This window comes from Antennarius striatus, chromosome 1 (assembly GCF_040054535.1).
Source record: "Antennarius striatus isolate MH-2024 chromosome 1, ASM4005453v1, whole genome shotgun sequence".
NCBI classification, from domain to species: domain Eukaryota; kingdom Metazoa; phylum Chordata; class Actinopteri; order Lophiiformes; family Antennariidae; genus Antennarius; species Antennarius striatus.
In genome coordinates this window covers 21,322,474-21,350,292 of record NC_090776.1, presented here as the reverse complement: position 1 = coordinate 21,350,292, position 27,819 = coordinate 21,322,474, and the positions used below count along the sequence as shown (strand labels likewise).

Here is a 27,819-nt window from a genome sequence, read left to right as displayed (position 1 = left end):
GTGTGCTCTTTAATTCAAACCTGACTGTTCAGAAACACACAACCTTGATCATTCAGTCATGTTACTGCCACCTGAGGAAAACCATAACGGTACTCAAACTATACCTTGCTCTTCTATTTTCTATTAGTCTAATTGTAATTCCTTTATCATGTATAAATCAGAGATCAACCAACTCCAACATGTGCTAAATATGTCAGCTATGTTCAAAACTAAAAACAAAACAGAACATATTGCTCTGGTTTGGATGACTCTACAATGGCTGCCCATTTGTTTAAGGACTGGTTTTCTTTGTAGACTTATTTGTATATTGTCTGGCCCTTAATAGTATATCTGAACTTTTCTCTTCCTGCCAACCAGTGTGCTGCCTGAGACATTCACATTTACTTTTTAATATTTGACTCTACAAAAGAGAAGGAGTGAAAAGATTTTGAGTCTGCTTCTAATTTCATCTAGAACTAAACATGAATTATACTCTCTACCTATGAGCTGGATGTCAAGCACAACCAGGTCATTCTGCAACAAAATGACGACTTCACTTATTGAATTAAAAAAGACAACAAATTTGTAGATTTATGCATGGGATTATTTTTAACAATAAGAGTTTTGCAAGTACTCTTGAATCTGAAAATAAATTTCTAGAGGAAAAGCCGTGATGTCTTCACTTATGACTCCCCAGATTTTGCAACGGAATGTGTATCTTTCCATCTAGTACAGGGGTGACAAACTCATTTTCACGAAGAGCCACATGAGCATAATCGCTATCCCCAAAGAGCCAGATGTAACTTAAAAATGTAACGAAATGTAACTCAGTGTAAAATAAATTTAACTACTCCCTAACGTTAAATAACTCTTAATTTATTACTCATTCAAATTACAAACATTACAGTCGCACAGAAAAAATATTTGTTTCTCTGTAAAAACAAATCCTTTTAATTTGTCAGGTTATTAAACCCACAGAACTCCATCAATCAAGGATCAAACTATCCAAGTGAATAAAGAAAAATAACATCAAACACAAGTCAAAACAATAACTTTATTCAAAATGTTTTTGTCAAAGTTAAAATTATTTGTAGTAAAGGTAGTTCTGGTCAAAGCACACTTTTGACCTATTTATTTTTATACACTCTGACCTTTAATGCTCTCGCGGGCCACATAAAATGATATGGCGGGCCACATCTGGCCCCCTGGCCTTGAGTTTGACACATGTGATCAAGTACAGTATATGAATGGACAGACATGTCCACAAGCTGATTGTTTAAACTCTGCAGAAATGCATGGTGTTTATGCTGTTAGTGTTGTTTTTATTCTGCCTGTTTTTACTGACTTAAGATATCCATCGAAAGCCAGTGAAGAACAAAAACAGGTTGTTGTTGTTGGAACGGGCACTAATGAGGGCGGGTTGAGCTGCAGCTCTAATGCAGTTACACACTAATGATGCGTTCACTTGCTCTGCCTGCAGCAGCCACAGAGCAACCAAACAATTACAGGAGGAAGAGGAGGAGGAGGAAACGAAGGAGGAGGAGATAAAGGAGGATGAATGCAGTGACGACGGTGTCACAGGCTCTCCACTAGGTCAGGTTCACGGTTTCTAACTTCCTGCGTAAACACACAGAGGAAACAACAGAGGCTCACAAGTTCCCGAACACAACTGGACTTGTCCGGACCCTTGTCTTCTTCTTCTTCTTGTCTTTATTCGGGGAAAAGAAGTGCGAAGAAATTATGGCTACACTTTCTCCACAGATCCGAGGACTTCTGACAGATGAGGTAAACTCACTAATTTACTAACTAACTAGTGTTTAGGAGTTATGTTGGAGCCAAAATGTGTTAAATTAACGTGACTGCTCGACTAGGAGTCAGTTAAACCCGTCGTTGACGTCCATAATGAAGAGCCATTACTGCTCGCAACCAGGAAACCCCACGGGCTCGTGCGCGAAGTGAACGCCTCTCCCCGCCATCAACACGTAAATCAGCCACACCGAGTTTTCCTGCGCAAAATAAATAAATAAAAATCATCTCGTCACAGATTTTAGTCCGGATAGTATCATTTGGGCTGCATCACTAGTTATGCGCCAAAATCATTAATCGATTGCGAAATGTGAGGGTGATTCACTCGTTTGACCGTAAACGCGCCAGTAGTGGGGCTCGCGCGGTGAGAACGTCTGATCGGGATGATGTAACTTCCGGCCAATGCTTGGCAACCCCGAAGGGGCCGCAGGGGTCTCCGCTCGAGCCACGTGACAGGGGCTGTCTGAGACCTCCTGCATCCGAGAAACGAGCGCTTGTTTCGGGAGTGGCAGCGGGATTCAGTCCGTCAACGATCACTTCCCTAGCGTGATTAGCGTGATCTGTGGAGAGTTGATTTATAGATTCAGGTTAAAAGTTTATTATCTCCATTAAGGAGTTGGTGTTGCTGCCATCACTGCTCTGTTGGGCAGGGTTGGTCAAAGTGCTGTTGTGTTTATTATATGTTTATAACTGAAGAGATTTAAATACATGCTATTCATTATTTTACTGGCTGCATAAGTATTTAGTTTTAATCATGCAGTAAACTTTTCCATCACTCTGTCTCAGTAAATTTCCACACACTTGAACTCATCTAATTTGACACATACACACACATTCACGTACACATTCACATACTTTGCTTCATAAAATATTTTGATTTTTTTTTTTTTAAAGATAGGGTCTGATTTATTTTGTGGATCCAGAAATGTTAAATAAAAAGACTTTATTTTACCATTATGGAGTAGGATCAGTTAAAAGATTTTAATATTAATTTGTGGAATATCCACAACATCAAACTATGACTTCAATTCCAGTTATATTATATATGTTACATTAAATAATGTATAATAATATAACCTGATGATGCAGAATGCGTGAATGTTCAAAGGCTCATGTGAAGTTCACTACTGTGAAATAAAGATACTGAACTACATCTTTAATAAAAAATCAGGGATTTTTTTTTTTTTTTTAATATCTATCAAACCATATTCTAGGAGTGGGTTTGTCGTCATTTAATGACGTTTAGACTATCATGGGACATTAAGTTAGAAATGCAGTGCAGTAGGGAATATGACATGGCTTTGTTTTTATTGCATTTTTTCATATTCTTCTTTCACTGTTGTGATGTTGTTTCATGACTGTGTTTTTCCATCAGGAAGCAATAATGTACTCTGTCTTTGTTTTTATGATATGTCTTTTTCATAAACTCATAAGACATTCGTTTATTTCAGGAGGAATCCAGAATCTTAAAAGTGAAAGTCATTGCAGGGATTGGACTAGCCAAGAAAGATATACTTGGTGCCAGGTAAGTTGTATATAGTTAACATTAGCACAAGATTTAACCACACGATTAGTAAGAACAACTTCAAGTCAGTTTTCCTGCTGGTTTCTTTATTAAACTATAATGTTTCTTTATTAAACTATATCAATATTTTCTGATTAACATTGCTAAAATAAGTATTCAGAGTTGTCAGACAATCACTTATCATTTTATAATAATCATATTTAATATTAATTTATGCACAATTCCTTTACATGTCAGACTGTTTCAAAACAAACTTAAGAATTGCCATTTAAACATACCTACATGTGTGCTCGCATATGTACATATATGTATCCCTATTAATTGTAGATTTTTTAAAATTTCTTTGTTAATATCACCATGACAATGAAACCACTCTGAATACACCAGATCTTGTCTGTTCTTGAAAGCTAAGAAAGACAAGATTGAGAGACTGCCTGTAAGCTTGTGGGCGGCTGTGGTTCAACAGTTAGAGCAGCTGTCCACTCATTGGACGGTCGATGGTTTGATTTCTGGTGGGGCAATTCCTGTGTGGGTTCTCTCCAGGTTCTCCAGCTTCCTCCCACCTCCAAAAACGTGCATCAGGTGAACTGATCACAAGCGGCTGAAGACGAGACGAGTACGATGGATGGAGGAGTCGTGGCCCTTATGTGGTCACCTCTGCCATCACCTAATGAAAGCGTGAAAGGCTGAAAGCTGGCAGTAAAATGCTTTGAGCGTTTGGTCATTCTAGAAGTGCGCTGTGTAATACAGTCCATTAAGGATATTATGTAACACCAACCACTTAATACGTTACTAATGACAAAATAAGGCCGCAGGCTTCAATTGTTATGGACACCGCAAAGTGGATAATGTGGAGTCATGATGGACGTGGTTTTAATATTATCACAGCGCCTCAAATTGTTGAAACTTGCACTTAAACTCAACTTTTTCATTTAAAACAAACTTTCTGAAATCATTATGTTAACGATTCTGAAGTTTGAATGCACTACATGATGTGAGTGTACATGGACGCCAAATGCAGACTCAGCAAAGGGTTTTCCATTTTGGGTGATTGTGTAATATCCCACAAGACAACAGCTGGACTTCTCTTGTGATCTGCTGCTGACCAAGCTCTGCGCTGTGGTGGTGATGATGATTTTGATCGCTGAATATTGTTTTAATTGTTTTTTTCTATAAAGGAAGAAAAGTTTGTCTTAAAATGTACATTTAAATGTTCATTTTAAGAATTAAAAATGAAAGTTAGTCTTTTCTCAGTCAGTTAGGACGGGTCAGTTGTAAGTGAGTCGGCTTAGGCTGAGTTTGCCTATCTGTTAATTGTATGCAAAGAGCAGGAAAAGAATCAGAAATGTTCTTAACAGAATAAATTAGCCTAGTTGAATCTAAAGGTGTGTTATTTTTTGCAGCGACCCATACACAAGACTTTCCCTCTATGACCCTGTCAACGGAGAGATCACAAGTCTTCAGACTAAAACAATAAAAAAGGTGAGCGCACATCAACACACAGAGTTACACTCACTCCAGCTGTGTCACTCAGTTTATTTAAATTCTGTTTTTTAATCCCATCTCATGTTACATCAAGACACTGGACCCAAAGTGGGGAGAGGAATTCTTTTTCAGAGTAAGTGAAATTATCTCAATATGTAATGTAATTATCTCTTCTGCTGTCTGAGTATTACATATATGTGTAGATAAATTCTTAACAGGAAGCTTTCATTTCCTATAAGTTTTAACATCGTAACACATCTGTCCAGAAAATTCAGTTCAAGCCATTTGCTTCAATTTATCATTATTTATTGTTTGTCAATGAACTCAGTGCTTGTATTTTTACTACGGTCCATGTTTTCTTCCAGGTTCTTCCCAGGAAGCACCGTCTACTGTTGGAAGTGTTTGATGAGAACCGTCTGGTGAGTTTTCCTTTTGTTTGTTTGCTGTTTGTTTACTATGTTCAACAAAATGCCTTATGTTATGTTCAATCATTAAAGATTTTTCTGTGAATTACTCCTGTTTAAGGTTATTAAGGTTTCTGATCATAGTTAAATTCAAACAAGAAACGATTTGGTTTATTAAATATAATATTTATGATTTTCTCGATGAAGCATTTGGTCTATAAATTGTTGGGAAGTACAAGTATTTTTAAACCCAAAAACCTATTGAGCAAAAAAAAAAATTTGAGTCATATACAGTTTTTCCAAGGCAAGAGCTGATTAATTTTGTATGTCTCCTGTGAACGGTGTGTCTCTTGTTTTCTCATGTGAAAAACAAAGCGTCTCATGTACCTGATCCTGACTGATATCCCCTTGTTCTGCTCATGCAGTTGCATGTTTGGTTAACGACTGAAACCTGGATTATGCACAGAATATATGAAATCAGTTTTAACAGACAACATGTTTAAGGAAGAAAAAAATCTCACTAAAAGTTATCACCTTTCCATAGATTTGCAGAAAAGCTTTTTTCAGTATAACAGCTTCTTCTTTGTTTGGTATGTTTACGAAACACCATGGATGAAAATCAACAGATGTGTCATATTTCATTCAAATGATATCCTTTCGTCAAAGTTAACTTTACTTTGTTTTCCTGATACAACTGCCCTTATTTTGCCGCCACCTCGCTGATATTGTTAGAAAACGGAGATACCAGACTATTCAGAGTTGTAAATACAGGCAAATCTGGCTGCTTTAAGGGCATCCCTGATACCTGTTGCTTACTGTGCAAGTGTTGGGTGGACTTTAAAAGCATCACATATTACAACCACTGTTGGATATTGTGTGAATTCTGAGACTGAATTTGGAGTTTTGTTTACCCAAACAAAATCTGTGATAGCGCAAAATGTTAGCGCCACTGTTGGCTGGCTTGTGTGGATTTTCATTTTCAAAAGAAGTCCTGCTTACAGGTGGGGTTTAACTCATTCCTATGCAGAGACAGTTAACCCTCAGGGGTCGTGTTTCCATTACAGCTGATCAGACCTGAAGTCCACAGCTGCATTAGAGGCACCTTGGGGAGCTTTTGATTTTTATAATACAACTGTAGTCCTTTCTGGGGCGAAGCAATCATTTCAAAATAAAATACCAGTACAAAACAAAAGTAGTGGAAAGAATGTAGTGGTAAATGATCAAAAAACTACATGTAGTCAAATAAATATGTCTGTTCTGCGTGCCAGAAATGTGCCAGATAACAGTAAAATAACTGATGAATCTTTGAACAAAGTGTTTTAGTCTCAGATCCAAGTAGTTACAGTATTTTCTGCACTATAAAGCGCACTAGACTATAAGACGCACCTTCACTGAAGGACCTATTTTAAAACTGTTTTCCTATATAAGGTGCACTGGATTATAAGATGCACTGTCAATTTTTGCAAACATTAAAGGTTTTTAGGTGCTCCTTATAGTGCGGAAAATACTAGTATCTGAGTAGTATCTGAGTAGTGTTTTATTTAACAGCTAAATCATTTTTCCAAAGCTGTAATCTAATTTGTGAAATTTAATACTATTGGCGCTTTCCTTTGTTTCATTTGTGGTGGTTATTCCCTGCTGCAGTTACCGTTAGGTGGTCATATTGCCTGTTTGTTTACTAGGTGGTTGGTTTGTCTGCATGCTTATCCAAAACACGCTGAACAAATTCCTTTGAGTGGGTCTCGCACTGGAATCGACCTAATTAAATTTGACTCTTTTTAACTTTGCTTGCAAAGGTGTTTTTCTTGAACAACCCATAGACCAGACGCATTAGAGGAGTTGTTGTCGTTGTATATTGTGGTGCAGATCCAGAAAAAAAATGTAGATTCATCTGTTTGAAAAGGTTTCCTGTTACAAATCCAGTCACCTGAACAAGGTTATTTTGGTTTTTGATAAAGCTTGACTGAAGTAAAAGTTTTCGATGACCTTTCTTTGGTATGCGGATTAGTATGCAGCTTTCTATTTGAAATATTCATGGACTGCAGTTTTCTTTTTGAATTTTAAATAAGGATATTTTGACATTTCTGCGCATATTTGACATTCTCTCCTCCTATGGTGAGACACTGATTCCTCAGCTTGTCTGAACTGGTAACCTGCTCACTAAATATCACAAAAAGCTGCACACAAAGAAGTCAGTGCAGCTTCATTCCAGCAGCAGTTTGTTCTTATCTCCACTGTGCACAAAATGACACATTTTTGCACAGAATGAACATGTCTGTGCTATAAAAGTAAAGTCATCTGATTCTTTTGCCCCACTCCCTTCTCAGCTGATGTTCTTTATGCTTCTCGGATATTTATAAAGGAACTTGTGCAATGTTCAAGTGTTGCACAAGAGTTGGCTTTGATATTGTATTTTATCTGTAGTGCATCAGTAGGTTACAATGAAAAATCAATAATAAGAGAGTCTTTCTCTCTCTCTAACCACAAACACACATACACGCACACACACACACACACACACACACACACACATATACACACACAGCTTTCTCTCCATTCTGCTTGTAATTTTAGTTGTAGTTAATCTGAATGTTTAGGGAACTTTTCATCATGTAAGTTTGCCGTCATATTAGGAGAGGGTGTGTCTGACTTGGTGCCATACCTCCTCTAGAGTTTGCAGAAAGCTGGAGGGTGTGTCAGCTGTGTGAACGTGTGTGTGTGTGTGGTACATCTGATCTAAACACAGAGGAATGACATATGTTTGTTAGTGCTGTAAACAATATGCCTTTTGTTGTTCACTTGGCTATTGTTCGATAATGACCATAGAGTTTGTGTGAATGTGACCTTTCACCTGGAGCCATATGAGTGTTTTTTATTTAGTTTTTTTTGATCGTTATGTCTCATTATAACATATCCTGCAAGCAAATATCAAATTTAAGAAATGCTGTTTCTCAGTGCGATTATCAACTTCTGATCTATCACCTTGTCAATGTTAAAAGTGACACACACACTTAATGCTGACATCAACATGCCAGCGACTTGTTGAGCAGGTCAAGCTTCATGCTGACAATGGAAACAGGAATGAAACCGGTCAATTAATAAGATGCTACGTGAAGATCCTTTAGATATGATATGTTGCCTGTCTGACGTCCAGAGATCACATGAATGGTTGGTCTGTGAGCTACATCAGCGTATGCAGAAGTTGCCATGGTTGCTGACCTCTGAATGAATGTCATTAACAAACATTTTTTTAAAAATTTAATTTAATTTTTTTAATTTTATATACTGGTTTGATCCCCGAAGGGAAATTAAGAAAGCATGGAAGACTGATAAAATTAGGAGCTGCTATGCAACAACACATATTTGATCAGGCTGACCTGCTATAACACTACATCTTCAGTCTTAATATAATTATACTTGGAAGAACTCCTGTTGTTTCTGTGTCAAAGGGCACGGCTACGCAAACAGCAATTCACACTTGCAATAAAAGGTACAGGGCAGGAGGCCTGTGGGAAAAAACTGCGAAAATAATCAGAAAATGATGAAATCCCTTAAAAAGGAAGTTGGATCAAATGTATTTTGGTGAGTTAGTGCCATAACAAATAGAACTATGGTCACCTGTGTCTTATCTGATGAGAAAACTGGAAGTATTTAAGGTTATTTTGTGTCAAACTAATTTTCACTGAGGGCCACATAACGGCTGTCCTCACAGGGCCAGATGAAATTGATAAATGTAACTCAGTGTAATGTAAAATAAACACAATTACTTAATGTTAAATAACTCTAAATTTATTACTATTTATTACAATCAAGGATCAAACTATCCAATTAACAAAGAAAAATAACATCAAACACAAGTTAGGACATTTACTTTGTTCAAAGCATTAAAATGGGCATAATTACTGCATTGTAGGAAATGTAGTTTCAGGTTAAACCATGCTTTTGACCTATTCATTTTTAGACACCTTTTATGCTCTCGAGGGCCACATAAAATGATGTTGCGGGCCTCATCTGGCCCCCCGGGCCTTGAGTTTGACACATGTGTGGTATGATTTCAGTCCAGATGGAGACTGATGGCAGTTTTGTTATCAGCATTATATCAAGTGAAGTCTATATTCTAACAGATATTATGGTTCTCTTTGCTCACAGCTGGTGTAGCATGTATGTTTGGCTTGGTCAACCTGTGTCCTGTGTTTCTCTATACATTTGCAATTGAGGTTATACTATTTGATAGTTTTGGTGGTTTCAGTGCTCTTTCAAGACACTAACACACTCTAGATTGGTAATTGGCACCATGGCTGCTCATGCAGAGACGTCCACTGCCCCATACAATCCATGCCAACTCCATTGAATCAGTTCGTAACATTTTTATTCAGCATTTCCTTGGTGCACAGATTTCGGTGTCACATCCATGTGCATATTAATTATTCATCTTATGAATTAAACTTGAGTAGTTTGTCTTGTTAAAAAAAAGAATATCTACACTTGCAGCAGCCAAAGTCTCCTGTGGTTAATCATATTTATCATTGCTACATGTCTTTCTAGTACACCCCACACTGATTTGGAAGCACACTAATGCTCTGAAATAGGCCAGCTTGGCTCACAATAGGCTGCCATTAATAAATATGGCTGTCAACGGCAATGGCGAGGAAATAAGACCAGCACTGTCCGATACAGGAGGTGTCATATAACAGGTGTCAAGTCACTGCCGAAGCACTACATGTTCTTTCTCACTTTTAACTTCTTGTGTTTTCTATAGGCAGGCTAGTTTATCTACATCTCTATTCAGGATTTGTTTTCTCCTTGCAGGAGTAAAAATAGTTTCTCAAATGTCTCTGAAGGCTTAAGTTGTGCTTTTGCGTAAAATACATTTGGACACGTTTACAGTTTACAACCACGGTCATGTGCATATTTTTGCAGGACATGATAGTCTTGTTGTGTGCTTTGAGATTTTGCAGTGCAGTCGTCAGCTTTACACATGATTATATTGAAAGTCATTCTGTTTGATTTCCTGTAATTCAATAGCAGTGGGTAAAAATATTTGTAGGGGCACAGAGCAGCAGAAATATTAGAAGCCTATAGCTGCAGCAGGAAGTAGTCTTGAGTAAGTGACCTGAAGCGGTAACAGTTAACCAGAGCTTCGGTGTCTGGTGCAGCATAGACGGCTTACATGTTGTTGTTTTTTCCCCTAAAGCAGCCAACAAAGTGGAAGTAGCCAGACAGACGTAAGGTGTTGTTATATCTGATTGGAAATTTTGAAGTTCAGCTAACTTGCAGCTAGGCTAATGTTGTGAATAGCAGTGGCAGTAGAAGCCCTGTTTGTAAAGTTTTTGTGTTTTATTTTTTGTACAGGGTTTAGGCTTCCTGTAGAGGCAAGTCTTTCTGGATTGCTCTAGTTTCAAAGGTCATGTGTTTGGGTCATATCTCCAAACAGAATCACTGACTACCTCTGACTAAAAGCTGAGATCAGCCCGGACAGGAATGTCGGTTGTCACTCGAGCTATTTTGGCAATGTACAGCCTCTAATGATTGTGATCACAGAGGAGACTACGGAGCACTTGCTTTTGCCCTCCTTATTATTCTTCGAACCGGCAAGTTTGATCATGCAGCTCTTACCAGTGCTGCAGGGATTAGAGAGTTAAACGAATGGCACGTCGACTGCGCTTGCATTTTGCGTCAAGGAGAAGCCACACGGACCCTTTGTCAGAAAGCCTCAGCAGCCATGGTGAGGAGAGTGGAGTCAGTGCGCCAGCTTGTAGCCCTGCTGAGAGCCTGGCTCACAGCACTGTCCGCCTGAGGGTGACTCCCCTGTCACCAAACTATGCTAAGCTACAAAGAGACTCTTCAGGATTCAAACCCGACGCTAAAACTGGAGGATTTAACAAGAAGAGCATTCTGCAGATCTCACTGCAGCCCTGTGGGAAGGTCCGTGGAGAGCTTGATGGCAGTCTAGAGGATGGAGACCTGGGCGGTTGTGAAGGAGGAGCAGGTTGCGGATCTGACGGAAGCTCATGTAGCAGCAGTATGGCAAGTGATCCCGGGTACTGTAGCAGCAACAGCATCTTTGAGCCAGAAGCTCCAGAAAAGCACAGGACGACCCAGGAGATGAGTTTACTTTCTCGGAAGTCCAAGGTCCGACTGAGACGGTGCTCCTCTTTGGTTATATTTCCAAAAAGCCCTTGCAGTACCCCACCTGCTTCTCCAGTCAGTCCAGTGGCTTTACCTACTCTGCAACCGCTGATGGAGACGCATCAATCGTCTCTCCAGACACATCCCAGCGAGTTTTCATGCGATAATGAGGGAGTGACTTGCAAAGGGTCCACACACGCGGCAATGAATTGCCGACGTCTCCCAAAAGGAAGCTGTTCAGCTGAGTTCAGGGACACCAAACATATGGTGCAATTTAATATTCCTGTACAGGATGAACCAAAAAGCAAAATGGAGGAGAGGTGTGAAGTAATGGAACTGTCATCACCTCTAGACGGATCGAATCGTCACTCTAGTAGCTTACTGCTGCACTTTGCTCATCAGAGACCAATTATACCTGGGAATGGAGCTACAACTATGACTACAGTCAACTTAGGAGGTCCTGAGGCTCCCAACCCAACTGCACACTCTGAGGGTGGAAATAACCCTCACAAAAAACTATATCGTAGTACCTCTGCTTGTTTGTTCTCCGCAACTAAACCCTTGCAGAGAAATCAAAAGCCCTGTTCGTCAGGAAAAGGGAAGGAAATACCCGAGGAAAGGCTTTGTCATCACGCCATACAAAGGAGCTTTTCCCTGGAGTTGCCCTATGCCAACACTGGAATTTCATGCCATGTTTCAAATTCAAAACTTGGCAGTCCTTGTTCTCCACATGTGCACATTCATTTGTCTCCTGGCTGCCCAGCAAAGTCATCTAACTTTGTTACTGATGCAAACACAAACTACATAGGGAATAATGCACCTCAGAGCCCAGGTCAGAACTCCAAGGTGAGTGTTGCATTTTTGAATTGGGATTAAATTGATCAGGAATCAGCTGAGGCAAGCTGTCTTCACATAAGCAAATGCCACATAAAAGCGCTGTGAAGGAGCGCTATGCACTGGCCTTAAAGAGTTGTTCGACTGGTTGTAGGAGATTCCAAACAGCTTCAGTACGACTGATCCAGTACATTCTGTCTTCTGTTGTCAAGTACGGATTATAATCTAAATTGGACTGTTGTGAACAAATAGACATTTTCGTATTTTTCATTTTAAAGCTACTTTTGCTGAAGTAAAGTTCAGGTGATTATTTTTTTCTAAACTTTTGCATTTTCCAGGTAATGTAAAAATACTAGTACACACTTAGTGACAGTGCTGCCGTCTTTTGCTGCTATTGACATTCTCGTCCGTAAAACTCAGCGTACTCGATGATAGCCGTTAGGTTCATTACAGGCCAGAATGAAATTTAGTATCTGAGAAGTTTTCCGCCGGTATGTCATGCAATTAACAAGCCCAATGTGGATAAACAGACAAACATTCAGAGGTATCGGATTACGTACATTACAGTAAACCATTTATATATTGGTTTCAAAGAAACGGGAGGAGGAAAAACTGCCTCTTCCACCTCATGGGTCTGTGAAGATGTCCTCAACTTGTTGAGTTGCCCTTCATTTTTCTTATTCTATAAGTACCATGAGTAATCAACTTAAATATTTACCCGGACTAATTTTAGTGGTGGGAAAAGCAGTGCCCCTGGCTGATATAAATAAAGTGCCTCTGAAATATTCGCCCTGACTCCAGATAGTCTGGTGGTGTGTACCACTGCCCAGTCTCGTGGATTCAAATTTAACAGCGTGATACGAGAGTAGAGCACAGTCATTCCAGCCATCTGTGGACATGGTGTGTGTGTCTATGTGGTGGGGGTAATGTAATGTAGTCAGGATGTGAGCGTGAGCCTTTCCCAGTAAAAGGGTGGTGTGCCCCTTCCCTGTGGGTCCCCCTGCCAGGCAGTGTTTGTGAAGTATCAGGTGTCAGCCTTCCTTTGCATTTAGCAGGTTGTCAAATACGAAAGTCTTCTGCAGTAATGAGACATTTACTTTAGAAGGTCTAAATTTGCTCTTCAAAATCTAATTTCTTGCTTTAATTTAACCATGAAACACGATGAAGTGTATTAATGTCACTTCAGATTTATCTTGGTGCGTAGTCCTGCTAGAATAATTAGTCCTGTGTCAGTCAGGCATCAAATGCTGCTTAGCTTTAATTACATTGTGGCTGCGTCTGCCTTCAGTGGAGCATCAGTAATCTTTAATTTCATTTAAAAATTCAAGTAACGGGATAAATTAAATATATACAGAATATTTTTTAATGTAGATTTTATATATATATATATAATATATATATATATATATTTTTTTTAGATTTAAAATTAAGACAAAAATATATATAATTTTTCGTGTTACTTGAATTACTAAATTAAATTAAAGATTGCCGATGCTCCACTGGTTATATATATAACGGTTGATATAATATCTTTGGAGTTTAACATAAGTCAGTAAGTAGTTGAGCGTTGCTAAAGAAGCTGTGTACTCTCAGATGACCTACAATTTACAACAACAGTAAAAAGGCCAACCTCATTCCTGCAAACATTTCCAACAGTAAAGGGAAAATAACCTTTTCTGATTTTGCCATTTATACATTTTCTGATCTGACAAATAAAAACCTGCATCTTTCTGAACATATTTAGTCTGAATGTGACCTCATTTTTTGGCCTCATTCACGTTTACCGAGATGTTATCAAAAATGCTAAGAAAAACAAATCAGATGTAGAGTTACGATTAACAAAACAAAAATTTCACAGTGGAAATCTTTTGGAAAGTTTCAGACGCTCTTATCTGCAGTGATCTCATAACTGAGTGTGTGTGTCATCACACACGTTAATGAACAACCAGCTGTGACCTTAACACGTGAAAACATGCATCAGAAATGTCTCCGCTGCCTTTCCCAGCAAATCACGAGTCCTAAGTTACTGTTTGTTTGGTTTTAGCCCAATAAACAGTCACTTGAGATTTATCTATTTTTAAACTTTCTTGTGACCAAAAAGTTGATCTTGTTCTACCATTATGGAGGGTCCATATTTAACAGTCTGAGGCAGTAAAGCACAGCTGTCACATTGTGTTAATGATAGAGGGGTGCATTTCGTTGTTCAATTTAGATTCCTTATAATGAGTTCAGGGAAATTACCAGCAGTAAGATAAGACAACGCCAAGATTATCCTTTAGACTAAAACTGGACTACAAACAGCTGATTTCCTTTTATTCCTTGAAATTGATCTTTTTATATTTATACCTATTTTTTATATATAATCTTCTCCCCATCAGCAAATAAATAATGCATCTGAAACTCTGGGGATGCTCTGAATGGACATTTATCTGTTTGATTCTTTATCGTCTTCATTAAGGCCGGTCTCGCCTCACCCTACCTTCGGGGAAGTTTCCAGTGAAGAGGCGGTCTCATTTGAGGAAAATTCCATTTGTGTTTACTGATTGATCCTGAAATAGAAATGACCTATAATGACGAGCAGCAACATGCATGGCTGTAATTGTTTATACATTAGTTTATGAAATGCTTAGCTGAGTTTTCATTTGAAATAGGAGTCCAGTCTGGGATTGTTTCTGTGCAATCGTTCAAAGCCAGGAGAAGAGAATATTGCTTGCATTCCATCTTTGGTTATTTTAAAACTTTAACAGCAAGTTTTATATTTTTACTGCAAATGTTTGTTAGTACAAAATATTACAGTACTTGTTGGTCTGTGCAATTAAAAGTAATCCAAATCAAACCTTAATCTGTGATGGGGTTCTAATGGAAGTGGATATTAGATGGATGTAGATTTTATCAGTGCAGACAATTAATAGGAATGTAAAATTTTAAATTCCGTTCCTTTGGAAACGCACTAATAATAATATAGTTTTGAAATGTCACTTAACAATTTTGTTATTTCTCTACACTCATCAGGCGCAAGAAATTTAAACGAAAGGGGGGGGGTGCATCACCATGTTGTATATGAAACCACACTACTGTGTTTACTGTATACATCCAGCATACTGGAGATTTCTGTAGATAGGCATGAAGAACACTGCATTTCAACTCTCTTACTATTCTTTGAGCTGTGATGTGTAAATAAATATAACAAAGTCAACGCCTTCAAGGCAGCCATTAAGTAAAATTTCATTCAATCCTTTAGTAAATTGTCTTTTGTTATTTTGCAAAGGCAATAAAATATACAATAATAATAATAATTATAGTAACTCTGATGTGCCTAAACTTACAAGGAATGTGTGAAGCGTTCAGAGAAGAGACGATTTCTTTGACAAATACCACATTATTCTGGTATCACAGTGCAACCATTCATTGTAGACTGGTGAACACACTTGTAGCTAAATCAATACGGACACGGATGAAGTCAAACGACTGTTTCACAGGAACAGAATGCGAAGTTTGAGCTGGTATAAAAGATTCTTAGCTATGTTTTGTTCTATTGATTGAAGGGATTGATCGAAAGCCTCATCTTAATATGATATAGACCTGACATTAGATAATTATAACTAATACAGAAAATACACATTGTTACTATGGCAATATGAAAGCAGCTCTTATGGCTCCAGAGACAACTGAGGAACAGATCCTGTCTAGGTGTGTGGTATGTGTATAATATTGATATTGGAATTGATCCTGACTTCTATCTCTCTTTCTGTCTTTCTGCCCCCCCCTTCAGACACGAGATGATTTCCTGGGGCAGGTGGATATCCCCTTAAATCAGATACCGGTGAGTCCTTTTGTAGGAAATCCTTGATGCTTTAACTTCATTTAAGTTCATTTGTTGGATGCGTGTCAACTTTGCTGTCGAGCTCTTGACCTCCACCTTTCCAAAGTCTCCACGAAAACACACACACCCCCATTCCAGTGTCTGTTCCACATCATTGTCTACGGTTTTGGAAACAGTGTCCGTTGTGTTTATGTTACCTTCCAGCTTTGTTTCATTATAAATACAACACCCACACCGTAGTGCTCATGGTGTGTTTCACTGTCGTCTCATGCAAAAGGTTTCTATAAATCTACTGTGAAGTGATATACATAGGCCCAGACGGTAGGTGTATTATTATGGCTATTAAAATACTTTTGTTTTCTTTTATTTTTTAATTCTCAGACGGAAAATCCTAATTCAGAAAGGCCATACTCATTCAAGGATTTTCTGCTTCACCCACGAAGGTTGGCATGGTTATTTTTTGTTTATCTTAACCCACTTTTCATTTCATTTTTGCATCTATAAAAATCTGCAGGCCTCAATTCATGCGTTTTTAACAATATTCACATGTTTGTTGTCCAAAAAATGTTTTGCATGCAGTCACAAATCCAGAGTCAAAGGCCACCTTCGTCTCAAAATGACCTACCTCCCAAAAAACCCCGGATCAGAGGAGGAAACACCTGATCAAACTGAGGAAGTAAGTTTTGGCTGATGTTTCATCAACAACAAGAGGCTTCAAGATCTTCCAGAATATTGTAGATCATTCTGTGTTTGTGTGTTTATGACAGCTTGTACATTTGTTTTGCTGAAAACCCAGTGTACTCAGTGTATTTTCTGTTTAAACATTGGTCCAAGTAAAATGATACTCATGATAATAATAACATTGATGCTAATAATGATGATGCTGATGACTCACTGGAGGCACAAATACCATATTGCAGGGGTGTCAAACTCATTTTCACCGAGGGTCACATCAGCATAATGGCTGTCCTCAAAGGGCCAGATGTAACTAATAAATGTAACTCAATGTAATGTAAAATAAATGTAACTACTCCTTAGTGTTAAATAACTGAATTTATTAAGTTTTCTTGTTGTTATAACATAAATCCTTTTCATTTGTCAAGTTATAAAAATTAACTTTGTTCAAAACATTTTTGTCAGAGTTAAAATGGGCTTGATTACTGCATTGTGGGCACAGTTTTGTCCTATTTATTTTTAGACACTCGAATCTTTTATGCTCTCGCGGGCCCACATAAAATGATGTGGTGGGCCACATTTGGCCCCCGGGCCTTGAATTTGACACGTGCCATAATGGTTGGTGGTCTCAGAGGACTTTAAATATCTGTACGGCCCACCAGTGTTTCAACTCAAAAAGCTTCTTAGATGAAATGCAGGCGAAATGTCTTAAAACGCTAAACAGAAGTCTAGTCGCTTCAGAATCAACTCTCGGGGATAACATTCCATTCGACATCTTGATTCTAAACTTATTGTTTATGTTTTGCAGCCTGGTTGGGAGTTTCTGGAGGCCCAGGACATGTCAGGTCCCAGACAAAGTCAGCTGCTACCCGCTCTGCCCCCTGGCTGGGAGGAACGGCAGGACAACCTGGGAAGAACCTACTATGTGAACCATGAGAGCAGAACCACTCAGTGGCAGCGGCCGACAACCCAGTAAGAAAGTGTCCCCAGCAGAAGTCCAACACTTTGATTAGTGCTACAGTTCTGACTGTGTATGTGTGTGTGTGTGTGATTGTCCTCTAAACAGTGACAGTGATCTGGAGATGCAGAGGAGACAGAACAACAATAACATGGAGGTGGAGCACGCTTTTATTTCACGCAGGCAGATCTCTGATCCCGATGAAAACAACACACAAGAGTCTCCTGAGGTAATTTTGACTTTATAATCAGCGGCCCTTTGTATGCCTGCTTCTGGGTCCTGCTTGTCTAACATGTTTTGTTTAAACATACTTGTTTTTTCATTCTGCTCAGTCTAATTGTGAGTTTTCAGATGCTAGTTTTATTTAAATATGAATACTTACATTCCCAGTTTGCCTGTGACAAAACAGTCTTGACTTTGCAGAACTTTTTTTTTTTTTTTCCAGTATTGTTGTTTTAGTGATAACACACAGGTGTTTTGAGAGGAAATACCCTTTTTTGCAAACCCTACCATCCCTGCTTATCATCATAAAAAAACAAATAATCTGGTGAACATGTGGATGATCAGAGTCAGATATTTTCATCATGATTTGATGGAGGCGATTTAATGAAACATGAATGCATGAGGGAATGAATGAATGACATGTTGGAAGGTTACTGCTCCTAACACGCAGACAGAGCAGCAGGAGTCATTATGCGACTGAAAAACAAACTCACACACGCAACAGTGGATGCATCTGAGAGAATCACTGATCTATGCCAGGGGTGTCAAACTCATTTCCATCTAGGGCAACATCAGCATAGTGGCTGTTGTCAAGATGTGACTTAAAAATGTAACTTGATGTAATATAAATGTAAAATAAATGTAACTACTCCTTAAAGATAAATAACTTCAAGTTACAAACATTACATTTGCACAGAAAAATGTTTGCTTGTTACTCTGTTATAACATAAATCCTTTTAATTTGTCAAGTTATCAAACCCACAGAACTCCATCAATCAAGGATTAAACTATCCAAGAGAATAAAGAAAAATAACATCAAACACAAGTTAGGACATTAGCTTTGTTCACAATGTTTTTGTCAGAGTTAAAATGGGCTTAAGTACTACATTGTGGGAAATGTAGTTTTGGTCAAAGCACACTTTTGACCTATTTTTAGATACTCTGACCTTTTCTGTTCCCACGGGCCACTTAAAATGATGTGGCGGGCCACATTTGGCCCCCAGCCCTTGGATTTGACACATGTGATCTATGCCGTCTGGAAAAGAAAGTAAAATCTGTGACTTAGGAAAACGTTTGATATCTGAAATACCTAGCAAAGATCTGTCCTTGAGAAAGGAAAAAAGTGTGGAAACACGTCAAACCGGTTCACCCGTTCTTCACAAAGTCATCATTGTCTGGATAAAAGACTTGAATCTCTAACAATGCCTTCAACAGAGAACATTCATATGAATAGAGCCACTAAAGCGAGCCATCCAAAACTCCATCACAGCGACGTTTACCACAGAAAACACAAGTGCAGAGGAGCAGGAGCATACTGAGATTAACACACCTTTTGCTTCGGTGTCATTTTTAACTTTGTGAGTGTGTGAGAGGTGAACGCAAGTGGTTTACGTTACTCCCTTGAAGAAATCCTGTCGTTTCCACTTAAATGTCGATCTTGAAATATGCTATAAAGATAATTCCCTTCATCCCGTAGTGACATTAGCTTCATCCGTCAGTTCAAATCCTCTTTTAAATTGAATGCATTTTACAAGAACCTGTTTTTCCTCCTCATTTCTTTTCAAACAGGAGATTTTTCCATATCACCTTTTCTCGTTATTCATTCAGGAGTTTTATGAATGAAGTTTTGTGGACCACTTATCATACATGAAATTCCAATAACATTGCAAAACCTGATGGGTCCAGAAACACCTGTTGTGGGTCTTGTGTTTTTCCATAGCAAATAGGCTATAATATCAGCTGTTGCAGGTTTATCCCTCACTGTGTCTATGACATAACTGTTAAAAATACTTGTTAGGTTAATGAGCTTAGATTGCATGTGGATCCCAAACTTATGCCAGATGTTGCAGTGGTGGCTGTAGCAATGTAGTATTCACTCGTTCTGGAATAAACACTTTCATCCACTCTAACTCCGACCGATCTCTTCTGCTCCTTCATTTTAGAGTTGGGATTTCATTACAGACAACGACGCCATGTCCCACAGCTATAACCAGGTCACATCACCTTCACCCCGCTTGCCTGTGCCAGAGTTTCACCCTTACTCCGACAATCAGAGAAGTGTTCGTGCCTCAGCGGCCACAGCTGGCGACCTGCGTGCCTCCCGGACGGTGAGAGGTTTTCTGTACAGCACGAGGTTTTAGATAAGAGACTAGGAAGCGCACTGATCACATCTACTCCCGATGCTGCAGGGTCGTGCTAGTGTTTCAAGCCATTCCAGTCTCAGTAGAAGTGCCTCAGCTTCAACAGGAGAGGAATATCCCATTAATCCTATGGTAATTATTCCCCAACCCCTCCTGAAAACACTTCTTCCATTTTAGTGAATTCAGACCCCGTGGTTTATATCGTTTCCTTATCTCTGAAAATTCCGATATTGTTTTTAATCGATGTGTGTTTCTTCGTTGGTGTTGTTGTGTTATTGAGCTTGAGGTTTTCAGTATTGATCACTGGATTCAATGCTATCATTCAATAGCTGCTCCCCACCTCCACCGGACTTCCTCCAGGATGGGAAGAGAAGCGAGACACTAAAGGAAGACGCTACTACGTCAACCACCTCAGCCGAACCACCTCTTGGACACGACCCCCGCTTCAGGTGCTGAGAGGAGGCTTTTCTTGTTAATATTTAAAGAAAGGAAATGAAAGTGTAGTGATCCACCATGGTCAGATGGGATTTGACTCATTTGCTTAACAACGGTATTTGTTTGTGGACAGAAAACCACAGATGGACAAGGAGCAGCAGCAGCAGCAGCAGCAGCGGGAGTGCAGAGTGGTGCAAGTTTACCCCAGAGCCCCCCTCCATCCCAGTCATCCCCCCCCTCAGATGAGTCTCCACAGCATACCCCTGGCCCCGACAGCACCTTAGAATCTGGTGTCCTACCGGCGGGCTGGGAGGTCCGCAGCGCTCCCTGTGGAAGACCCTTTTTCATTGACCACAACACAAAGACTACTACCTGGGTGAGACGGCTGCTTTGGGGCTTCTTTTTCATTACCGACCACTAGTAACTGCCTCCAGTAGATTATTTCACCAACAAAGAATGGATTTTTTAAAAATGTGTTTAATTGGTGTTTACTTAAAAACAATGTGTCCAACAGTCAGTTAGTTCTTCCTCTTTTGTAAATAGTCATAGTTGTCTGAAACACACCAATTTGTTTTCAGGGAGATCCCAGACAAAAGCTTTCTGTCAAACAAAGGAGAACAGCGTCACTCGACCCATCTGATCTTGGTCCATTGCCAGTAAGTTTATCAGTTGCACTAAAGCTGTAATGATCAGTTAAACATTATATACTATAGGCTAATTAAAATGAGATTAGAACTGATGCTGCTGATCCAAAACCAACTAATATTATACTGTCTTTCCTCCTTTAAGCCTGGCTGGGAGGAGAGGGTCCACAATGATGGGAGGATATTCTACATAGATCATAGTGCGTATAACATTCAAAAATAAACATATTCAACTAATTAATGAAATATTGTTTTTATATGAATGAAGGGCCTCTAATTTATTATATTTCATAGACACCAAGAACACACAATGGGATGATCCCAGACTGCAGAGCTCAGCTATAACTGGACCAGTGAGTATAAACTGTTTCTGACATAATATTCTGTGATACATTAGCGCACAATAAAAACTGTTCTCTATGTATATCTTACTTTTTTTTTTGCACAGCTGAATATCATCTAGTTTGAGTCTTTGTTTAAAACTCTTCCGGTGCTTGCAGAGTATTTCTTTATCACAGTTTGGATGATCTTCGAGAAGCCTGATGTATTTGGAGGGGCCAAGCAGCCAAATAGAAACTATTAACTTGTTGCAAACGACTTGAGCAACAACATTAAAGAATGTCCAGTCTGATCAGCGTTATATGGCTGGCCATCCTAGCGTGACATTGAATTACATTCCCCAATGTCTGAATCTGTTTCAGCTTTTTCCTGCAGGGATGCTTTTTTTGTAAACCCCTGCTGTCCGCACCGCAGAGCCCAAAACACTCACACTTTCACTGTGATGCCTGATTTGGTCTAAGTGAGGCTTAAACTTTAATTGTTGCCACTAAACGCTCTCTTTTGTTGATTGCAGGCAGTGCCTTATTCCAGAGATTATAAACAGAAGTATGACTACTTCCGGAAGAAGCTGAAGAAACCGGTGAGGCTGTTGAACTTGGAAATCCCTGAGAGATTTATTTGAGTTCCTTTTGTTTCTGATATCGGCTTCCTAGCTGTCCTTGATTATTTTCACCTTTAGATAATCAGAAACCTTCTTATTCAAAGGCCTCCTTAGCACTGATGTAATACATATAATGTCCTCACAGGCTGACATCCCAAACCGCTTTGAGATGAAGTTGAGACGGAACGCGGTGCTGGAGGACTCGTATCGACGTATCCTCTCCGTTAAGAGGCCAGACCTGCTGAAGGCACGACTGTGGGTGGAGTTCGAAGGAGAGAAAGGACTGGACTATGGTGGCATCGCCAGAGAGTGGTTCTTCCTCATGTCTAAGGAGATGTTCAACCCGTACTATGGACTGTTTGAGTATTCTGCCACGTGAGTCTCTTTTTGTACCTTCTTTAGTTAGTCTAGTGCAGGGGTGTCAAACTCATTTTCACCGAGGGCCACATCAGCATAATGGCTGTCCTCAAAGGGCCAGATGTAACTAATAAATGTAACTAAATGTAACTCAATGTAATATAAAATAAATGTAAATACTTCTTAATGTTAAATAACTCAGAAGTTATTACTTATTCAAGTTACAAACATTACAGTTACACCGATAAAACATGTTTGTTTGTTTCTCTGTTATAACATAAATCCTTTTAATTTGTCAGGTTATTAAACCCAAAGAACTCCATCAATCAAGAGTCAAATTATCCAAGTAAATAAAGAAAAATAACATCAAACACAAGTTAGGACATTAACTTTGTTTAAAACGTTTTTGTCAGGTTAAAATGGGTGTAATTACTGCATTGTGGGAAATTTAGTCTTGCTCAAAGCAAACTTTTTGGCCTCTTTATTTTTAGACACGCTTTATGCTCTCGTGGGCCACATAAAATGATGTGGCGGGCCACATTTGGCCCCCCGGCCCTTGAATTTGACACATGTGGTCTCGTGTTTAGATACAAACATCCAAACGGTGTCCTGCTGCATGTACTTACGATTCAATTCATGTTGAGAAAGAGGAAATGATGTTTTAGTCTCCAGATGGCCAATATAGAGATGGGAAACAATCTTTCTGTGTAATCAGAATCATTTCTGTTGTTGGTAAGAATTGTTTTTATTTACACAGGTACAAGACACATATGACAGAAATAAACTGATTCTTTGTTACTGACAAAAATGATAATCTTATAAAGCAAAAAATGAGCTGCGATCAACGTCTGGGAAGTGAACGTGTACTTACACAAATTAGGATGAGCATCAACAAAAATAAACCTTTAGCAGAGAAGCTGATGTTTGGAAGTTGTTGTTGTTTCAAGTCCCCTCTTCATGTTGTGTGTTTTCCAGGGACAACTACACACTGCAGATTAACCCTAACTCAGGTTTATGTAATGAGGACCACCTGTCCTACTTCAAATTCATCGGCCGTGTGGCAGGCATGGCGGTTTACCATGGAAAACTCCTGGATGGTGAGTGCGACCTGATTGTGGGGCTTCGGATAATGTATAAGGGTGATTTAAACATTTTTATCGTGTAGTAACAAAAGTAGGGGTCTGAAGGAGTTAGAGCAAATCGTGTGCTTTGAATACATCCTATTGTTTCTGTTTGTTTTTTAGCTTTCTTCATTCGGCCTTTCTACAAAATGATGCTGCAAAAGGCGATTACTCTCCAGGACATGGAGTCTGTTGTGAGTGTCGATTTCGCTAACCGTTACATAAACACCTTGAATGTTATCATCATGTTATTACATAATAATAACATGTTATTCATGATAATAACAGTTACATGAACAACATGAATCAGAACCTTTAAATCTGGAGGTCATTCACCTGGCAAATATCTCTCTTGTGTTTGCAGGACAATGAATATTTCAACTCTCTGAAGTGGATTTTGGAGAATGACCCAACAGATTTGGATTTGACATTCACCATCGATGAAGATCGGTTTGGACAGGTCTGTTAAACAGCCTGTCAGTCTGTGACTAACATTTTGTGGTTTTTCGGTGTTTTTTATTTGGAGCCATCCTTGTTCTACCTCTTCAGACTCACCAGCATGACCTGAAGCCAGGTGGCGCAGAGATCATCGTCACCAATGAGAATAAGAAAGAATACATACAGTGAGACATGAAACGATATCTTTACATTATCTTTACACGTTCAAATCATATTTTCCTGCTAATCTTGTGTTTTTTATTATTTCACAGTCATGTGATGCAGTGGAGGTTTGTGAACAGGATACAGAAACAGATGACTGCCTTCAAAGAGGTAGTTTGATTTCTTTTTAAGACATAAATACTATATTAGAAAAGTATGAAGGAGAAGCCTGAACATATTTTTTTGACAGGGATTCTTTGAGCTGATACCACAAGATCTGATTAAGATCTTTGATGAGAATGAACTCGAGGTGAGTTTTCACTTCATCCAGTGTGCTAAAATGAACCAGATTAAAACCAGAAAAATGAATAACGGTCTGCCTGCCTGCATTCTTGTCCTCAACAGCTGCTCATGTGTGGGCTTGGAGATGTGGATGTGAACGACTGGAGAGAAAACACCAAGTACAAGAACAACTACTGCGCCAACCACATCGTTATCCAGTGGTTTTGGAAAGTAAGGCGACTTTCCATGCCTCTGGCCTGTGAATTTTTTTTCTCTGTTTTGTTTTATTTACTTATTTTTGTGTCTGCTTCTCGTCTTACAGACGGTGCTATTGATGGATGCAGAGAAGCGAATCCGGCTTTTGCAGTTTGTGACGGGAACATCCAGGGTCCCAATGAATGGCTTTGCTGAACTCTACGGTGAGATTAGAGATTTCATCTTGTGTACAAATGATAGAGTCTGCCTTTACCTTATTGTCCACATATTTCTCCTTCACGTTTTATACGATTGATTCAAGTGAAGTTTTTTTATTTTCCAGGGTCTAACGGACCACAGCTGTTCACCATTGAGCAGTGGGGAACACGAGAAAAACTCCCTCGAGCCCACACATGGTGAGCACTCGACGAAGATTTTTTTTTTTAACACTGAAAACATTCCAGCTCGTGATTCTGATTCATGATTTGATGCTTAGATGCTGCTGTTCCTCTAGTTTACGCCTTGTCTTTACTTTCACCTCCTCCAGCTTTAATCGACTGGACCTGCCTCCTTACGAGTCTTTTGAGGAACTGAGGGAGAAACTTCACATCGCCATTGAAAACGCACAAGGCTTTGACGGGGTAGATTAGCGCGTCTGCTGCGCTGACATTACTTCCATTATAGAGAAACAAGCTGTGCACAGACTTGGGTCTTAACCTGCCTGTTGTGTGACGAATGAAGGACGTTCACACAACCTTCATTTTGTGGAGGCACAATCGGAGAGATTACTATAAATCTGTTTTTGATGGATTGATTTAATTTCACCCTGTGTTCTTAAGTTTACAACGCAAAAATATAAAGCTATATATTTTATGACAGAAAATGCAGAATTTAAAAAAAAAGGCTAAATTGCCTTTGAAAAATCATCATATCTTCAGTGTGATAAGTAAATGTAGTTAGATGTCTCCACCTTTTGAAATCCCTTAACTTTTCCTTTAATTGCATGTTAGTGCTGGAAAGAGTGGACCATGGGTCAGATACCCACTATGACATTTGAATGAAAAGATTTAACCTTAATACCTTTGAGTATTAACATATGTCTTCTGTCAAAAACCAGTCAAATCCAAAATCCCTTTAACCATGTCATTGATCATGGATGAATATGATATGTCGGATGCAAAGCTTGAATATAGACAACTGTAGAAACACGGCAGACTCCAAAAGTATGGTTCTGTCTCTTCATTTGCATGTTCCCCAAAATTCTGTGATTTCCATTTGAAAATAGGTGATACAAATGGAACTGTACTCTGTGAATTGAATAGAATATATTTCCTCAATTTTTTTTCATTTTCTTTATTTAAAATCTATACATTTTTCATTCCATATTACTAGAAACACTGATACAAATCCCAAATATATGTGCCAGACAAGCATAAATAGCAGAAACACTGCAGTATCAATATGTTTGAGCATCTATTCTTAAAGCAGGTGTCATCTAATTACTATAGTAGTAACTAATCAACACCAGGACCAGTAACAGGCTAAACTAATTAAATGGCAGTTCATATCTGTGTAGTCCACAGATCCAAAGAAATAGCTGCAGTGTTACTGTGTTGAAATACTATGCATAATTGTACATATTGACATAAAATGATTGAAAATCTTTACATTTTTTGTTTATTATGTGGGGAAAAAAAATCCTATAAATATAAAATAGAACTGTGCAGGAAATCAACATTCATTGAAACCTTAAGATTGATTGAAAGTGACAAATTGGGTATTTGTGCACGTCTTTTTTTGTGTTTCATTTATGATCAATAATCACTCATAACCACTCGTACTAAAGTTCAGGTTGAACACTGACTGTGCATCAGAAGAAAACAAACCTGATTCCAGAACTGTTGGGACACTGTGAAAACCGGAATGTGATCATTTGCTTATTCTATTGACATATATTCATTTAAACAGTTTTTAAACAGTATTAAATGCTTTATATCTTGATTTCCACTGGCTTCTGTAAATATATGCTTACTCTGACTTTGATGCCAGCAGTGTGTGAGTTGGGACAGGGGGGCGACAAAAGACTGAGAAACAGAAACGATGCTGAAAATGCGCTGACGGGATTGTTCCAGTCCATTGATAACAAGTGATGTTATTGTGATTGGGTATCAAAAAGGCATCGTCAAAAGTCATTCAGACACAGGTATGGGGGTGAGGACCACCACATTGTGATATTTACTGTGTACTTGTAAGATATATACTGTATTACTACATGTTAGAACTGGTTGTTGTTAAACACCATTCGTTTGCAGGTGATAGCGTTTTGTCCTTCATTTACATTTTACAGTGTACCTGTGCCTTTGGAATCAGGGTTGTTTATTCATGTATATATATTTCCTGGCCAGTATCTTAAAGAATCTTTATCCAACTGACTGGCCTGATCATAATGTTGATTTTTTTTGTTCTTCTACTCCTCATGGGTGTGTAATTGTACCACAATGCTCTATTTTTTTAGAGTACAACTTTAAAAATTGTTTGTTTGTTTGGCACCATATGTACAGTTTATTTGTTCTCTGAAATGACTTATAAATGACTTGTAATACATTTGTAGGAAACTAACTGTACTTACGCAATAGTTTTAACGTTTTCTGAAAGGTTAAACGTGTTTACACTATCTGCCATGTTTACAGGTTGTTGATAAAGGAAGATACTGTGGGCTGGTGCTTCTCTCTGACAACACAATTTTATACTTATGCTTTTATAAAGTGAAGCACTTTGTTAAATATTGACGAGTCTTACTTCTGAACTGTTTGATTCTTTGCCGATCTGTCGCCTGCAGATGCTTAAATCACTCTTTAAGGAAAATGATTCTACGCTTTGCACATGTTTAGATGTTTACATGTGGACATTTGTGAAAGAAAAGAACATTCTCTTCATTCACTTCTATTTAATATTACGTGCAGAGGCCTTTGTAATGTAATGTACACTCTGATTGTTTATTGATCTCAGTGGAAGTACTGTTATCTATGTATTGTTGCCTTGCAAAGTAATGATGGATAGATTAACACATTTATGATATATAAAATTTTGTTAACATAGAATCACCTATAAGTGCATTACAACAAAAATGACATGCATGCGACATATATACAACAGTTTAAAAGGTGGACTTGAAGCATAGATGTTAAATATCAATTTAATAACTATAACACCAAATTGAATATATTTGAAAAATAAAAAAAACGAAAACAACTGGTGTCTGTC

General features: G+C 38.6%; 1 protein-coding gene across 2 annotated transcripts; it reads left to right on the top strand.

Moving 5' to 3' along the window:
- The first annotated feature begins 1,241 nt into the window (after positions 1-1,241).
- nedd4a (NEDD4 E3 ubiquitin protein ligase a) lies at positions 1,242-27,819 on the top strand. Of its 2 annotated transcripts, XM_068332213.1 has the most exons (29): positions 1,242-1,764; positions 3,237-3,310; positions 4,714-4,792; positions 4,890-4,928; positions 5,161-5,214; positions 15,935-15,985; positions 16,367-16,428; positions 16,565-16,661; positions 17,469-17,632; positions 17,727-17,847; positions 19,784-19,948; positions 20,030-20,113; positions 20,311-20,430; positions 20,550-20,792; positions 20,995-21,072; positions 21,206-21,260; positions 21,355-21,413; positions 21,914-21,979; positions 22,146-22,375; positions 23,333-23,454; positions 23,602-23,672; positions 23,843-23,938; positions 24,028-24,101; positions 24,189-24,249; positions 24,329-24,388; positions 24,484-24,591; positions 24,683-24,779; positions 24,899-24,971; positions 25,103-27,818. In XM_068332213.1, exons 1-29 carry the CDS (start codon positions 1,720-1,722, stop codon positions 25,203-25,205), a joined length of 2,751 nt encoding a protein of 916 aa, XP_068188314.1. In that variant the 5' UTR covers positions 1,242-1,719; the 3' UTR covers positions 25,206-27,818. The 2 variants fall into 2 exon arrangements, with proteins under 2 accessions (XP_068188314.1, XP_068188268.1); XM_068332167.1 differs by lacking the exons at positions 1,242-1,764; positions 3,237-3,310; positions 4,714-4,792; positions 4,890-4,928; positions 5,161-5,214 and adding an exon at positions 10,493-12,174 and having other exon boundaries at positions 25,103-27,819.